A 17,970-nucleotide genomic window follows, 5' to 3' on the forward strand; every position below is an offset into this window, starting at 1 on the left:
CCAATGGAATTGTGTATTGTTGTATTATCTGCAAAAAGATTGAAATGCACTGAATCAGTCAGCACAGCTCTGTTGAGCGTCAACTGACAGCATTGCAAAGTTTCATAAACTAGATTCACAGTTACGAACGACAAATTATTTAACATATGCACTTTCAGGAATACCACAGTAAAGGCATGTTATATAATTTTTCTGTCCTTCAGAAATCATTATCTTTGTTGGCTCTCTTCCTACTCAAAATCAAATCAAATAAGCAGAATTTATTATCATGAAGCAAGCTGAACGGATTTCCCGCCTTTCCAGGAGCACGATTGGCTCATTCATAAAGCTCCGGCTTGTGTATGGTGAAAAAGGGTTGTCAATCACGACCCTCCCTCATTTCCTGACTGGTAACTTGTCGCTGAAAAGCCGATGTCAAGGGGAAAAAGCATGGCTGCCTTCTTTAGGGGATCTCAGAACTTCTTGCAAAAATTCAACAAACATGTCTGCTTTGCAAACGGTAATGTGTTGCTTTTTTTCTTCATGCACACAATAGATGTATTACTGTATATACGGTATGTGTCTATATCTGTTATTTTCACTTTATCGCTGGATAACCAGAGCACTGGTATTGTAGATTGTTCTATAAATTATTAGCACATTAAAACGTAGGTGTTATTAACGTGCATTGCAAGGTGAATATAAAACACATTGCTGTATTTCGTGCAGTTTTGGAAAGCTAAAAAGGAGCCAGAGATACTGTAAATGCCTGAAGCAAAGTATTCAGTCAGACAGAGCCAGTAGTATGTGGAATATAGAAAAGATCATATGATTTGATTTCTTCAGTTTTGTGCATGCATTACACATTAGTCACAAATTAAATACAGAAAACGAAAGATAGATGCAGTTGCATACTCGGTTAAAGAAAACTGTATTTGCATGCTGTCTTGGTCACGTCACGTGGGGAGGGAAATTGTCCTTCAACGCCTTCTTTCTTGTCATTAAACGCCCAGCTGCTTCCCAATGACACGTGTGTTTCAACCAGTGCTTTCACTCTGAAAACCTGCTGCAGTAACATGACATGAAAGCAATATGGTACTGCCCGGAACAGTTTTTCAAATGTATGTAGGAATACACAAAGGTGCACCACTGCCAAGACTTACTTCTTTTATAGATAAATCATTTAGCCCATTCGCTGTAGTAGAAAATTCATTATATCTGTGTACATGTTTCTAGGGGCCTGGGTATAACTATATTAATATTGGGATGCACAATATATTTCTACAAATTGATTAATATATGGGTTCTTTCAGTTTCTTCCAGGGCCATGGCCTCTAAAACCCCAGTCGGATTCATTGGGTTGGGGAATATGGGAAGCCACATGGCAAAAAATCTCCTGAAACATGGATACCCAGTTTTTGCTTCTGATATATTTCCAGAATCTTGTAAAGAAATTCAAGATTTAGGTGCACAGGTAACAATAGTTTTTTTTTTTTTTCAGAAATTTTGTTTAGAAAATTGTTTTAAAAATAGCTTTTATGTATTGAGTGTTTTTCATATAGGAAAATGTGAGACCAACAAAATATATTGGGGTAAGCAGGGCAGCAGTGTGGAGTAGTGGTTAGGGCTCTGGACTCTTGACCGGAGGGTTGTGGGTTCAATCCCCAGTGGGGACACTGCTGTTGTACCCTTGAGCAAGGTACTTTACCTAGATTGCTCCAGTAAAAACCCAACTGTATAAATGGGTAATTGTATGTACAAATAATGTGAAATAATGTATAATGTGATATGTTGTAACAATTGTAAGTCGCCCTGGATAAGGGCGTCTGCTAAGAAATAAATAATAATAATAAGATTTGTCAGCGCCATGTCCTTTAAGTCTTTTAAAGTAGGGACATTTAAAACACTGATGTAAACTGTTGCGTTATTTAGATACCCCATCATGTTTGCTCAATGCATTGTATTTCATTTATTGATGTTTGTTCTGTGTTTTGAAAAAGAGGTTTCATTCTGGGTTTTCTAAAATTCTAATTGGCCACAGGTTGGCAGTGCACAGAAAACCTGCTGTGCCTTAATCAGTGTGCCATTTCAAATTGCATTTGCACTGTCCCATGGTGGGAAATCATAGGGATGTTCAATCTGAACAGCCTATGTACAGTATATAACAACTTCTCACCATGATGTGACACAGCTATTCAAAATGTTTTTGTATGAAATAGTTTGCACCGGATGGTAATCATGCTGTATTAAAATAGCTTTACGGTTTAATTCTTGTTTAATTGTTATAAAACATCTAGCATAGGGTGCGATGTAAGATTAATTCACTCAAGATCAGAGCGATCAATAAGAATAATTATATAACTAAATGCGACATCATTTATATGTTATGCGAGTCGTTGGATAGAAATAAAGCAATTTCAGATAGCTGTAGCGCATCAACACCAGGTACACACTATATGTATATATATATATATATATATATATATATATATATATATACACACACACACAGTACTGTGCAAAAGTTTTAGGCAGGTGTGAAAAAATGCTGTAAAGTAAGAATGCTTTCAAAAATAGACATGTTAATAGTTTATATTTATCAATTAACAAAATGCAAAGTGAGTGAACAGAAGAAAAATCTACATCAAATCAATATTTGGTGTGACCACCCTTTGCCTTCAAAACAGCATCAATTCTTCTAGGTACACTTGCACACAGTTTTTGAAGGAACTCGGCAGGTAGGTTGGCCCAAACATCTTGGAGGACTAACCACAGTTCTTCTGTGGATTTATGCAGCCTCAGTTGCTTCTCTCTCTTCATGTAATCCCAGACAGACTCGATGATGTTGAGATCAGGGCTCTGGGAGCCATACCATCACTTCCAGGACTCCTTGTTCTTCTTTACGCTGAAGATAGTTCTTAATGACTTTTGCTGTATGTTTGGGGTCGTTGTCATGCTGCAGAATAAATTTGGGGCCAATCAGATGCCTCCCTGATGGTATTGCATGATGGATAAGTATCTGCCTGTACTTCTCAGCATTGAGGAGACCATTAATTCTGACCAAATCCCCAACTCCATTTGCAGAAATGCAGCCCCAAACTTGCAAGGAACCTCCACCATGCTTCACTGTTGCCTGCAGACACTCATTTGTGTACCGCTCTCCAGCCCTTCGGCGAACAAACTGCCTTCTGCTACAGCCAAATATTTCAAATTTTGACACATCAGTCCAGAGCACCTGCTGCCATTTTTCCTCACCCCAGTTCCTGTGTTTTCGTGCATAGTTGAGTCGCTTGGCCTTGTTTCCACGTCGGAGGTATGGCTTTTTGGCCGCAAGTCTTCCATGAAGGCCACTTCTGACCAGACTTCTCCGGACAGTAGATGGGTGTACCAGGGTCCCACTGTTTTCTGCCAATTCTGAGCTGATGGCACTGCTGGACGTCTTCCGATTGCGAAGGGAACTAAGCATGATGTGTCTTTCATCTGCTGCAGTAAGTTTCCTTGGCCGACCACTGCGTCTACGGTCCTCAACGTTGCCTGTTTCTTTGTGCTTCAAAAGAGCTTGGACAGCACATCTGGAAACCCCTGTCTGCCTTGAAATTTCTGCCTGGGAGAGACCTTGCTGATGCAGTATAACTACCTTGTGTCTTGTTGCTGTGCTCAGTCTTGCCATGGTGTATGACTTTTGACAGTAAACTGTCTTCAGCAACCTCACCTTGTTAGCTGTTTGGCTGTTCATCACCCAGTTTTATTCCTCCTACACAGCTGTTTCTGTTTCAGTTAATGATTGTGTTTCAACCTACATATTGAATTGATGATCATTAGCACCTGTCTGGTATAATTGTTTAATCATACACCTGACTATATGCCTACAAAATCCCTGACTTTGTGCAAGTGTACCTAGAAGAATTGATGCTGTTTTGAAGGCAAAGGGTGGTCACACCGAAATATGGATTTGATTTAGATTTTTCTTCTGTTCACTCACTTTGCATTTAGTTAATTGATAAATATAATCTATTAACATGTCTATTTTTGAAAGCATTCTTACTTTACAGCATTTTTTCACACCTGCCTAAAACTTTTGCACAGTACTGTATATATACACACACACACACACACACACACACACACACACACACACACACACACAGTTGTAATCAAAAGTTTACATACCCAAATGGAAATTTGTGATTTCAAAACATTTCTCAAACAGAATTATAGGAAATCTTTTTTAGCAAAAGTTTTGCTTTTGTGGATGACGAAAAAGTTACAAGAAATGATTTTTCAGTGATTTATTTTATTTTATTTTTAATTGAGACACCTTCAGCAATAATAACCTCTTTTAAACGATTAGGATATTTGTCAGTGAGCGCTGGGCATGATTCTTTAGTGATTTGTTGACCATTCTTCAATGCAAAAGTGTTCCAGTTCATTCAAATTCTGAGGACTTCTCTTGTGCACAGCTGCCTTCAACTCATACCAAAGATTCTCAATCGAATTTGAATTGGGACTTTGACTAGGCCATTCCAGAATCTTGATTTTATTCTTCTTCAATCATTCTGAAGTAGATTCTGATGTGTGCTTTAGATCGTTGTTGTGTTGTAAGGTGCAGTTGCAATTTTTTTTTAAATAAATTTAGTTGTCGCCAATTTCTTACCCCGGTTTTTCTCCCTAATTTTGTATGCCCAATTATTATCTGTATCCTCGGCTCACAGCTCACTTATTATCTTTGGCAGTCAATCTCAGATTTTTATTAACCTTCCTCACAATTGTTTTACTTCTTGGTGAAAGAACCTTCTTTCTTCCAGACCGAGGGAGCATTGCCACAGTATCATGAGTCTTGTACTTCTTGATAATAGAAACAGTAGTTGAATTTGGGATGCTGAAATTTCTAGACAATACTATGATAGTATCAAAGGGTATGAATACTTTTGAATTAACATTTTTGGAGTTTTGCAAAAAACAAATTCTGGAATAATTGTAGATTATTTAACTTTTTTTTCTCCATCTACAAAAGCAAAACTTTTGTAACAAGAGATTTTTCCTAAAATTATTTGTTTTTGAGAAATTATAAATTTCCATTGGGGCTTGTCAACTTTTGACTACAACTATGTGTGTATATATTTTCATGTGATACTGAAATATATTTAATCAGACTGAAAAGAAGTGGTAAATCTTCGCCATTCTTATATGCTTATTTATGTATTTATTTATTTTTTTCTTGTGCTACACAATCCGAAGGGTGGGTGTTTAAACATTAATTTCATAACAAATCTATTTATTTATTTACTTATTTTTTAAATCCCAGGTCTTGGATTCTCCAGCAGAAGTTGCTGACCGAGCAGATAGAATTATCACTATGTTGCCCTCCAGCCCGAATGTAATAGAGGTGTATACAGGACTGAAGGGAATTTTGAAGTAAGTGGCTCCGTTTATACAAGGTGCTATGTTGCAGAACAAGAACCTGTCATCAGCCTATCTCGGTGGTTCTTCACCAGCGAGCGTTTGTAATAGATATATTCCCTAAGTGGCAGTTCATTCAGCATATTGCTGATTTTTAAGGATCTTAAACCTTAAAATGTGAACAAAATTAGGTTTAAAGCAAACAATGTACTGATCTGAATAACTTGACCATGGGGAGTCTCTTATAATTGTATGAAATACCTCCTTTTATCTTGCTCTCCAAAGAACTCCCCAACTTCTACATTTGTCTAAATTATCCAGTTGGGAAATTAGCACCTGCTCTGTTTGTGCCATCCTTTTATTAATGTCTGCTTTTACCACAAGTGCAGACGTATGGTTTATGCAGTTAAACATGGACTGTTGTCCTACCATGCTTTCAATATCTCTGTTTTTTGACTTATTAAGCATGAACTCATATTTCTATGAGAGTTAAGCGTTCCTAATTGTTTGTATGTCCTCTAAGAACTAGAAGTGGCATATACATCGCTCACAGCAAAGACTGAATCAAAAGCAAATTAACAAACATCTAGGTTAGTTTGTACTTGAGGAAGATACAAAAACAAATGAAATGTACATTATATCATAACTTTGTACTCAATAACTTCATGAAATATTACCCTCTATTACCAAAAGTTGCTTTAAGGCAACATCTCTTACATATGTATTGGGACACTGATAATCAGGATTTCTGCTTAAATGGGAGAGAACTCTGGGATACAGTTCATCCCAGTGCTATTGATGTTGTTTAATTGGGATTTGACTGTTTATTTGGGATACAGTATTTTCAAATGATGAACAGATCAATTTTCAGAGCAAGACAGGTTTGTGCAGTTATTAAGTGGTTACTTGATTGCGCCTTGAATTGCATAAACCAGGTTGAACTCTTGAAGGAGCTGGAGTCTCCTGTGGTTTCACAGGCTGCTCGATGTGGCGTGTCAACATCGCAGGTGTTTCGCCTTGTGATAAGATGTGATTGCATTATTTTTCAATTCATTTAGAAATAAAAAAGGTGTTAATGTAGTTTAGGAATAAAAAAAAAATTGTAGTTCAAATGATGTGATTTCATTCTTTTCATTTAACAATAAACATAAATGCTCATGTATATGTTGTAAATTATGAATATGTGTGACTAAGGTCCTCTGAAATGCCTCTTGTTTAATTGGGACAGCTGTTTATTCTGATAAAGCGACACCAACTGTACCAGGTATAGAGAATGTAAAGTAAAAAGTAAAATGCACTATTTGTTGCATTAACTGTGTAATAGCTTTCTTTATGTATGAATTTGGCCTTGATTTTTATATTATCCTTTGGTTTTACGCTATTGCATACATTTTATAATACATGCTTTTAATCCTAAACAGGCTTTGAAAACATTTTTTTTTTTTACAATTTAGTGTGTGTGCCAGTATGCACTTGTGTTTTCTGTGTTTTACTGTCCTCCAGCTCCTGTGTGTCATGCTTCTTGACTTGTGTATCATTCTTTTGCAGGAAAGTGAAGAAGGGTTCACTGCTAATAGATTCCAGCACTATTGATCCTTCTGTTTCCAAGAAAATGGCCAAGGAGGCTGAAAAAATGGGAGCAGTGTTTATGGATGCCCCAGTATCTGGAGGTAAGAAGCTATGACAGGTTAAACATGATGATGCGGATTATCACAGTTATCACTGACTTTATCACCACCGGCCCATTGATTCTTTACCTACAGCAGACATAAACCAGATGAAGTTGTGTATGTGCCAGTTGCTTGAAAACTTAAGGTTGGGGTCTCTTGCTAGCATGTTAATAGTTCTTCTTTTTTCCCCTAAAATGTATTGTGCTTTCAGTAAGTTGTTTACAAATAAAGTGTTTGTTATAGTACATATTTTACCTCCATTTACAGTGTGTGATCTTTGTAGACAAAATGTTGCAATTTAGAATGAATGGATATAAAACTTGAAAATTAAAAAAAGAAATCACCTGTAAAAAGAATAGCACAGCATTAAGAGGCTGTATGGAATTGGTGACTGCGCCTTAAGTGTGTACAGCTGTACAGCTCACCTTAGTTTAAGCCCTGGACACGATTTTTCAGTCGCATCGGCCAGTGTGTAATGCTTTGCGATGTGGTTTTTCAGTCGCATCGGCCAGTGTGTAATGCTTTGCGATGTGGTTTTTCAGTCGCATCGGCCAGTGTGTAATGCTTTGCGATGTGGGTTTTTCAGTCACATCGGCCAGTGTGTAATGCTTTGCGATGTGGTTTTTCAGTCGCATCGGCCAGTGTGTAATGCTTTGCGATGTGGTTTTTCAGTCGCATCGGCCAGTGTGTAATGCTTTGCGATGTGGGTTTTCAGTCGCATCGGCCAGTGTGTAATGCTTTGCGATGTGGTTTTTCAGTCGCATCGGCCAGTGTGTAATGCTTTGCGATGTGGTTTTTCAGTCGCATCGGCCAGTGTGTAATGCTTTGCGATGTGGTTTTTCAGTTGCATCGGCCAGTGTGTTATGCTTTGCGATGTGATTTTACAGGAAAGGGCGATCGTCTCACAAAGTTTAAACATGTTAAATGTTTAAACTTTTTCCGCTTGCAGGAACTCGACAATCAATGAGTTCACCAAATGCCAAAATGCATCCCTATCATAAATACAACAACACATATATGCAGCCACATCTGGATATAGCAATTCAGGTACTGTGAACTGTATCAGGATTTGTAGACAATAATAAAAAAAGCTTGTTATTTTTGTTTATTATTTATTTCTTTATTATTATTTATTTAATAGCAGACGCCCTTATCCAGGACAACTTACAATTGTTACAAGATTATTTTTACATATAATTACATTATTTTCTTACACATTATTTTTACATACAATTACCCATTTATACAGTTGGGTTTTAACTGGAGCAATCTAAGTACCTTGCTCAAGGGTACATCAGCAGTGTCCCCCACCTGGGATTGAACCCACGACCCTCCGGTCAAGAGTCCAGAGCCCTAACCACTACTCCACACTGCTGCCCTGTTTAGTTAAAAGTACAAAAATAGTACAAAATATTTCTGCATTTCCCGGTCGTTGCTTATTTTTTGTGTAACTGGGGTCTAAATGTAACATTTACCATGTGTGTGTGTCTATCTTTTATTTCACATGCAAATGGATGACGATGAGTATCATCACATTGTAGTTCTCGATTGTGTGGGACATGCATATTTTTGTTATTCTCATTTAAAAAAAATTAAAATGAATATGTTGTTTAATAAAACTTGTGCAAGTACACTGAGACATTGCTATTTTATTTGTAACTAATTTAAACATGCAAGGGGTAATTTTAATGAGTTCACAGAAACACAACATGGGAAGCGTTACTACCGTGGCCTTTCGCTTTCGGCCACTGAATCGCCCCCTTGGCGCTGTACTAGGAGGTAAACAACAACTGTGGAACCTCGGTTTTATGCCACACATCCTGGAAAAACTCACAAAATGTGCCGCACGGAGATGTGACGATCGCATCAGGCAGTGTGTCTCCAGGTTAAGTGTTGGCGAAGTCCTGATCTGAGAGCATGTAACAGGCAGTTCTTATGGCTACTTTTAATTTTCAGTAAAAACAAGTTTAGGTTGTAATGAGGTTGCTATTTGTGATGTAAATACACCACAGCAAGCACTGTCATATATTTCCAAACCCTTCTTTTTCTTTACCACAATCTGAGAGCTAAATTTAGTGAATGGCAGTTTTTCTACTGCCATTCACTAAAGCTGCAGTACATTTTCATTCCCAAGTATTTCTATGCTTTCTGATGGTTGTACCTACTTTTGATGCAGGTGCTGCTTAGTCTTTGTCTAACTTTGTCTATATATTGGAGCAACAAATTTACCACTCAGAATATTTGAAAAGTGCTTTATGTGTTTGTACAAGTCTGTCGCGATAGGCTACAGTGTAAAAAAGTTGAAAACTCAAAGGTCAAACACTTCTTCATATCCTTGGGTAAAAAAAAGAAACAATGTGTTATGAATACTGTTCCATGTTTTCGGTTTTTATCTTTAAAATTTTTTTTTTTACATTTTTATAATTTTTTTTTTTTTTTTTTTTAATTGATACCGGTAAAAATCAGGGGGGTGGTAAATCTCAGTATACACACTTTACATGTGGAATATGATACGTAGCAGTTCTGGTTCCTGATTAATAATGTCCCTGGAATGTATGATTTAGCAGAATCTGTGCAAGTCGAAGCCTTGTTTTCCCAAGTTAGCCGGTACTTTGTGAACATTTTGGCAATCGCTGTGCTGATGGAAATAGTTATCTACAGAAGGTATGAACATTAAATCAGCACAAAACAAGCCAGGTTTATTCACCTTGAAATCATAAAAAAAAGCCATCGAGAGACGCGTCAAAAATCACACTGGACGTTTCCATCAATGCGTTCCTGTGAAAGAGATGGCTTAAGCGGTGACAACAGAACCAGGAAGTAATTGAACACACTGCTAGACTTTGTTTTGGTGAAGCCAAGCGCTATGGCCGCGCTCGGGTATTTATTAACCAAAATAAAGAATAAAGACTTTTAACAAATAAACAAGGCACAAACAAAAAGACACAAGGGATAGAAAGAACAGAACACGGAGTAACGAAATAACAAACACGAGTAGTATGCTGGTTACAACTCCCAGGATACATAGTAATTGTATTGTAACGACCATGAGAGGTGGTGGGAATCTCGGAGGACCCCCATGATGGACAGGTGGCAAGGAAGCTGATTGGGCGGAGGGGAAAGGCTGCCAAGAGGTCTCCTCCAACCGGGTCTGAGAAGCGAGAGGGGGTGGGCCAGCATATAAGAGCGGCGGGAATGACGCGAGGAGGGGGAGAGAGAGACAACAGCCGAACTGATAGGAGTGAGGAGGTAGTAAGAGAGCAAGAGAACCACCCAATATTATTACTGTCAGTCGTGAGACAGGCCCCGACTACAGCTGTGCCACTAACCCCCCCCTGGGAACCTTGCTGAGGGAAGTGAGAGGAAAAGAGGGCGGGAATGGACAACTTGCGGGACAAGGGAGCTACTGACAGAGGGAAGGAGCCGAACTGGAGTCCAAGTGACGAGCTAGAGGAGCTACAGCTGCGGGGCAGCGTGTGTGTGCGTGTCTTGACCCTCCACCTTTCTTTTACTGTCGGCGCAAACATGTACGTCAATACAGCAGTATTTGCAGCGCTGTGCATCCTCTGCCTCATCTGACCCACTTCTGCTATTTTTGCTTTTTGTATACTTCGAAGCATTTGTTTTATTTTGAATATTCATAAACTGATTTATGTTTTCTCCCCATTCCTCATCCACTAAAAATATTATGTTTTCGTGCAAGTATTTCAATTTAGTTTTTGATCAAGCTAGTAGTTACTACGCCCATCAATTGCCACAATAATCAGACTTTGATTGGCCAACATAATCGGGTAATAATGTGTTTGTGAAGTGACAGGGAACCATGTTTTGAACATTATTTGGTCATCTTCTCTCATCCTCGCAACTGGCTGCCTTAACTCAGTTAAGTTTTATTACCGTTGATGTTAAGTTGTGTGAAGCTGGACTGTTAAGTTAGACGAACAAAGCCAGAAGTTGGGAGTACTTGCTAATTTTAAGTTTGGTCAGCTATCGCTGTTTTTAATCAACAAAACAGCAAATTTGTACAACCTAACACTTTGAGTTAAGAACATAGAACATAAGAACGTTTACAAATGAGAGGAGGCCATTCGGCCCATCTTGCTCATTTGGTTGTTAGTAGCTTATTGATCCCAGAATCTCATCAAGCAGCTTCTTGAAGGATCCCAGGGTGTCGGCTTCAACAACATTACTGGGGAGTTGGTTCCATACCCTCACAATTCTCTGTGTAAAAAAAGTGTCTCCTGTATTCTCTTCTGAATGTTGAGTAAACTCTTTTACATGTGTTTACTAATGTTTGTTTTACTTGGATAATAGAGTTGGGAAAACAAAGGCTAAAGTTGTACATGCATGGTTATGTATGTTCTGTGCAGTAAGAAAATTGAGTTTTGACAGAAACTTATTGATAATGGTAAGTACTACTCATTTTAAGTTTGACAAGTGTAACATCCTTAGTTTCACCAACTATTCCATACATTTCAGGAAACACTATCTAGCATAATTGTACATTAAAGGGGATTGTTTTAAAGTCATAAAATACAGTTAAGGAAGCATAACACGGATTTAAGATTTCCAAAATAAACACACTGAGATCACAGCTGATCTAGCTGAAACACTCAACTTACTAAGTTGGTAACATCACTTGCAATAACTGTTATTAGTCAAGTTTCATTAATGTGGTTATTTATATTTTACTTGGATGGCACAGTAAGGGAAAAAAAATACTCCATACAGTTCAGAAACACTAGTGGTGTGTAGAGTCATCCTGTCACAGCTCTGGCAAATTAAGTATATCAACCCTGCATTGGACATGATATTCATGATCACTAATTGATTGCAGTTATATACACCAGTGCCTTTTCATAACTGCCTAGGTGGTGTTCGCATATAAAGATAATGGTAGGCAATACAAAAGAAGACGTTGTATCCATACCCAAGCAAACTAAAAACAATGGGTCTGTTTGTAACCAAGCAAGGGATCAGTAAACTAAACTGCAAAAAGTGCTCAGAATGGCTGTGCTCCGAGCACACAGCTCTACTCTGTACGATTAAAATGAGTAATGTTCTGCTTTTTAAAGTCTACTCTTTTGCATCAAAAGCACAGCATGTTTTGGGGTCTACTAGACCCAACATCACTACCGACAGTTTAGGGAACGTCATTTTCATTTTTAATTCACTTTTTGATAAAGTGTACTCCAGTTTCTACCAGTTTGACAACAGATCTTAATACATGTAATCTGCTGCCATAGCTCAGCATTTAACAGACTAAAACATTGTTCTATGAGCTAGAATGATGTACCAGGCTCAGATTCCTATTTTCGTGATATTAAGCACAACTGTCATTTGCATTATGTAATATATATCGCAAAATACTTGTTCCGACTGTTTTTCGGAATACAATTAACAAAAGATAGAGGCAGTAAATAAAGCACATTACCACTAAGAAAGTACATTTTTTTTGAACAGTGTGAAAACCTATGGACATCTCAACCCTTGTTGAAATATACTATGTGTGGCTATGTAATATATTCATTCTTAAACAACAAAAACAACATGATGTGACACTTAACGTTTAACAGAATTTGCATTGCTGTGCTTCTAAACACAATGTAATTTCTTCAAACTTGTCAAGCACAACAGTATACTAAATTGAATATTAATCTAAAGTCATTATAAAATATATTCTTCCATAACTTCAAACACTCAATGGTAAATTTAAACTGAGAAAATTTGAAAGATACTGTAGTTCAGGGATGATGGGATCAGATAAAAAGAATGGTCTGTTAATCACTGGAAAGTGGCATTTCTAGTTGTGAAAAATGTGAAGGAAATTAGCTGAGAAAAAAAAAGCATAGAATGTGTGTGTGTGTGTGTAATATATATATATATATATATATATATATATATATATATATATATATATATATATATATATTATATATATATATAATATATATATATATATATATTATATACAGTACTGTGCAAAAGTTTTAGGCAGGTGTGAAAAAATGCTGTAAAGTAAGAATGCTTTCAAAAATAGACATGTTAATAGATTATATTTATCAGTTAACTAAATGCAAAGTGAGTTAACAGAAGAAAAATCTAAATCAAATCCATATTTGGTGTGACCACCCTTTGCCTTCAAAACAGCATCAATTCTTCTAGGTACACTTGCACGAAGTCAGGGATTTTATAGGCATATAGTCAGGTGTATGATTAAACAATTATACCAGACAGGTGCTAATGATCATCAATTCAATATGTAGATTGAAACACAATCATTAACTGAAACAGAAACAGCTATGTAGGAGGAATAAAACTGGGTGAGGAACAGCCAAACTCAGCTAACAAGGTGAGGTTGCTGAAGACAGTTTACTGTCAAAAGTCATACACCATGGCAAGACTGAGCACAGCAACAAGACACAAGGTAGTTATACTGCAACAGCAAGGTCTCCCCCAGGCAGAAATTTCAAGGCAGACAGGGGTTTCCAGATGTGCTGTCCAAGCTCTTTTGAAGAAGCACAAAGAAACGGGCAACGTTGAGGACCGTAGACGCAGTGGTCGGCCAAGGAAACTTACTGCAGCAGATGAAAGACACATCATGCTTAGTTCCCTTCGCAATCGGAAGATGTCCAGCAGTGCCATCAGCTCAGAATTGGCAGAAAACAGTGGGACCCTGGTACACCCATCTACTGTCCGGAGAAGTCTAGTCAGAAGTGGCCTTCATGGAAGACTTGCGGCCAAAAAGCCATACCTCCGACGTGGAAACAAGGCCAAGCGACTCAACTATGCACGAAAACACAGGAACTGGGGTGCAGAAAAATGGCAGCAGGTGCTCTGGACTGATGAGTCAAAATTTGAAATATTTGGCTGTAGCAGAAGGCAGTTTGTTCGCCAAAGGGCTGGAGAGCGGTACACGAATGAGTGTCTGCAGGCAACAGTGAAGCATGGTGGAGGTTCCTTGCAAGTTTAGGGCTGCATTTCTGCAAATGGAGTTGGGTATTTGGTCAGAATTAATGGTCTCCTCAATGCTGAGAAGTACAGGCAGATACTTATCCATCATGCAGTACCATCAGGGAGGCATCTGATTGGCCCCAAATTTATTCTGCAGCATGACAACGACCCCAAACATACAGCGAAGGTCATCAAGAACTATCTTCAGCGTAAAGAAGAACAAGGAGTCCTGGAAGTGATGGTATGGCTCCCACAGAACCCATGATCTCAACATCATCGAGTCTGTCTGGGATTACATGAAGAGAGAGAAGCAACTGAGGCTGCCCAAATCCACAGAAGAACTGTGGTTAGTTCTCCAAGATGTTTGGGCCAACCTACCTGCCGAGTTCCTTCAAAAACTGTGTGCAAGTGTACCTAGAAGAATTGATGCTGTTTTGAAGGCAAAGGGTGGTCACACCAAATATTGATTTGATGTAGATTTTTCTTCTGTTCACTCACTTTGCATTTTGTTAATTGATAAATATAAACTATTAACATGTCTATTTTTGAAAGCATTCTTACTTTACAGCATTTTTTCACACCTGCCTAAAACTTTTGCACAGTACTGTATATATATATATATATAATATATATATTGTAAACGATTGGACCCACTCGGGTTCGTTGCCCCTTTAAAAATACGACCCAGCACACACAGAAATGGATTTTTCAAGCGCTGCCGCGCTATTTTTTTAATAAACACAAAAATAACACAAACAAAATACAAAAGCAAAACAAACACCTAGCTCCTCTTGGAGCACTAACTCAACTTTCTGTAACACCCTGACTAACGCGGGACAGCTATGCTGTTTACCCGCCCTTCTCAAAACACACCGGTTTCAAACCGCACTTACTTTTTTTTCTTTCTCTCTTCCTTTGGCTACCTGGAGACAGCGCACCTCTCTGCCTCCTTCCACTCAGCAGCCCCGAACAGACTGCCTGCTCACCTTTTAAACCCCGCACCTGGGCCTAACTTCCAACAATGCCCAGGTGCGGATGATAATTAAATAATAAAACAATTAGCAAACTAAATGACACAATTGAACAAATAACAAAACAATGAAACACAAATTAAACAAAAAGGTGCATTTCTCGCAGGGAGGTTTTAACCCCCTCCCTGCTGTCTCTCACAACCCTTATCTTAGAATATATATATATATATATATAAATTAGTGCCTATCGAAAGTCTACACTCCCTTTCAAAATTGTCATCTTTTGTTGCCTTATAGCCTGGAATTATTATTATTATTTTTTTTTTTCCATTTCTCTACACATCCTACCCCACAACTTCCAAGTGAAAAAAAAATTCTAGAAATTTGTAGAAAATTTAATTAAATAAAAACTGAAATAGCTTGCTTGGATAAGTGTCCCCCCCCCCCCTCAGGTGTTTTAACAATCGCCTTCAAAATCACACACCAAGTTAAGTGGCCTCCACCTTTCAAAAGAACTCCGGGACAAAGTTGTTGAAAAGCACAGATCAGGGGATGGGTATAAAAAAATATCAAAGGCCTTGAATATCCCTTGGAATACGGTCAAGACAATTAAGAAGTGGAAGGTGTATGGCACCACCAAGACCCTGCCTAGATCAGGCCGTCCCTCCAAACTGGATGTTCAAGGGGGTGTAGACTTTCTATAGGCACTGTAGATTGAGAGAGAATAAGATGGAGTTCCCAACACCCCTGACCTTCAGTATTCTCAGTTCACTCAAGACGAGGCTAAACAAACACAACTTCTATTCATTGTGAAATATATTTAAAGCAGCAAAACACAGATTAAATTACTTAGATAAACTGTCAACATCATTTATAACATGCAGTTTCTATTTAACTAACTTTTCAATGACACAAGACACACTTCCATGTTTGTAAGCCAGTCTTGTGGCTAGATACTCAGGGAGCAGAACGGGTTTATGGGTTACTTCTGGTCTCATACTTCTAATGTAAGTGTGGCCTTCTGTCTGATTTTACACTGTCCGTAATGGAACAGAAGTGCTGCACTGCTCCCTATGTACCTGGGCCATATGAAAAGTACTTCATGAACACCACATTTTCTGTACCTAAGTCACGGAAATGTGTTCTCCAGAATATAGGAAAAAATGTCCAAGCAAAGACTATGCAACAACTAAAATAAAATATAATTACTTTTAAACCTAGCCATATTATCGTGAACTCTACTGAACAAGTCTGTTTTTGAGGCTATGAACTCTTGCTGAACGTCTGGCTCCACCAAGATTCATGAAAGCCTTCTGGATAACTTCAACAGTGTACCTCAGAACCCTAGGGTAGTCAATATTAAGTGCATACAGAAGGCCAAATAGCACAGCTGTAGCATTTGAAACCTCACACAGATCTGTCACTACAATGTGCTCAAGTACCAATGCAACATTGATAATGTCCTTTTCTGGCATGTCTAGAGCCCCGTTGTCTTCTCTTTATAGCATCAGTTGCCTATGTAAAAGCAAAGTAAATGGTTTCTCAATTCCACACATATAGGTGTGTGTTAAGGTTACAAGTTCATCTAGACAATGTGGGGAAGCTATAAAAAAGGCTAACAAGATGCTTGGATATATTGTGAGAAGTGTTGAATTCAAATCAAGGGAAGTAATGTTAAAACTCTACAATGCATTAGTAAGACCTCATCTAGAATATTGTGTTCAGTTCTGGTCACCTCGTTACAAAAAGGATATTGCTGCTCTAGAAAGAGTGCAAAGAAGAGCGACCAGAATTATCCCGGGTTTAAAAGGCATGTCGTATGCAGACAGGCTAAAAGAATTGAATCTATTCACTCTTGAACAAAGAAGACTACGCGGCGATCTGATTCAAACATTCAAAATCCTAAAAGGTATAGACAATGTCAACCCGGGGAACTTCTTTGACTTGAAAAAAGGACCAGGGGTCATAAATGGAGATTAAATAAAGGGGCATTCAGAACAGAAAATAGGAGGCACTTTTTTACACAGAGAATTGTGAGGGTCTGGAACCAACTCCCCAGTAATGTTGTTGAAGCTGACACCCTAGGATCCTTCAAGAAGCTGCTTGATGAGATTCTGGGATCAATAAGCTACTAACAACCAAACGAGCAAGATGGGCTGAATGGCCTCCTCTCGTTTGTAAACTTTCTTATGTTCTTATGTTCTTAAGATGCACAGCCTGTATGAGCCCATCTAATCTATAAAGTAAAAAAAAAAAAAAAAATCTGCACATTCAATTGTTAGTATTATCTGTATTTTTTCCATAGGTCTGTTAAAGAAAATAACACATTTCATTAATGGAATTCATCGTGATATAATGAAGTAAGCAAAAAACAGAAAAGAAAGAAACTTACCAGACATTATGAAAAAAGTAGAGGGATCTTCTCTCAGGAAATATGGAAGGCCTTGCAAAACTGCTGGTCTCTTGTTTTGGTTGGTATTCTGCAATGAAACGCATTACTGACAAAGTTACTAGCCATGTGGTTGTTTCAGTTGTGATAGGGAGTGAGCTAATGTTAAATATTTATACTGTATATAGGTACAATTATCTAGCTTATTCAGTAGATTCAAATAAGCTCAAGATTTCAATTTAGTTAATTATATTCTTTGATGGCTTATTTAGTAGTTGTAATGGGGAGTAAGTACATGTCAGATATTCATTTATAGTTAATTGTATGTAATAATGGTTTGTTTGCATTTACATTACCCTTGATGACTGCAGTCAGTGTTTTTTGCTTGCACTATACCCGATATTTAACCAGATACTTACGTCTTTGTCAAGAGACTCCAGCAGACACTGAAGATTCTTTCCACGGCCTCCACTCTTCATTCTATAAAGCGTCAGTAGTCTTGTTAAATGTTAGTCGAGTGCAACAAAGAATGTCTTTTTGAGGTCCATAGATACTAGCGAGAGAATTCTGCACTTATCTATAATATTAGAATACTAAACTTAAGTAA

At 38.0% G+C, this 17,970-nt stretch overlaps 1 protein-coding gene across 1 annotated transcript in view; it reads left to right on the plus strand.

Moving 5' to 3' along the window:
* The first annotated feature begins 344 nt into the window (after window positions 1-344).
* The window catches only part of LOC117399636 (3-hydroxyisobutyrate dehydrogenase, mitochondrial-like), a 62,396-nt gene continuing 44,770 nt past the window's right edge, over window positions 345-17,970 (plus strand). Inside the window, exons 1-4 of the mRNA XM_033998935.3 lie at window positions 345-499; window positions 1,293-1,453; window positions 5,285-5,394; window positions 6,928-7,049. Of these exons, the coding sequence (XP_033854826.2) occupies window positions 412-499; window positions 1,293-1,453; window positions 5,285-5,394; window positions 6,928-7,049 (481 nt within the window). The 5' untranslated portion in view covers window positions 345-411. The remainder of the gene's footprint in view (window positions 500-1,292; window positions 1,454-5,284; window positions 5,395-6,927; window positions 7,050-17,970) is intronic.

Source organism: Acipenser ruthenus, chromosome 4 (assembly GCF_902713425.1).
Source record: "Acipenser ruthenus chromosome 4, fAciRut3.2 maternal haplotype, whole genome shotgun sequence".
Lineage (NCBI taxonomy): Eukaryota > Metazoa > Chordata > Actinopteri > Acipenseriformes > Acipenseridae > Acipenser > Acipenser ruthenus.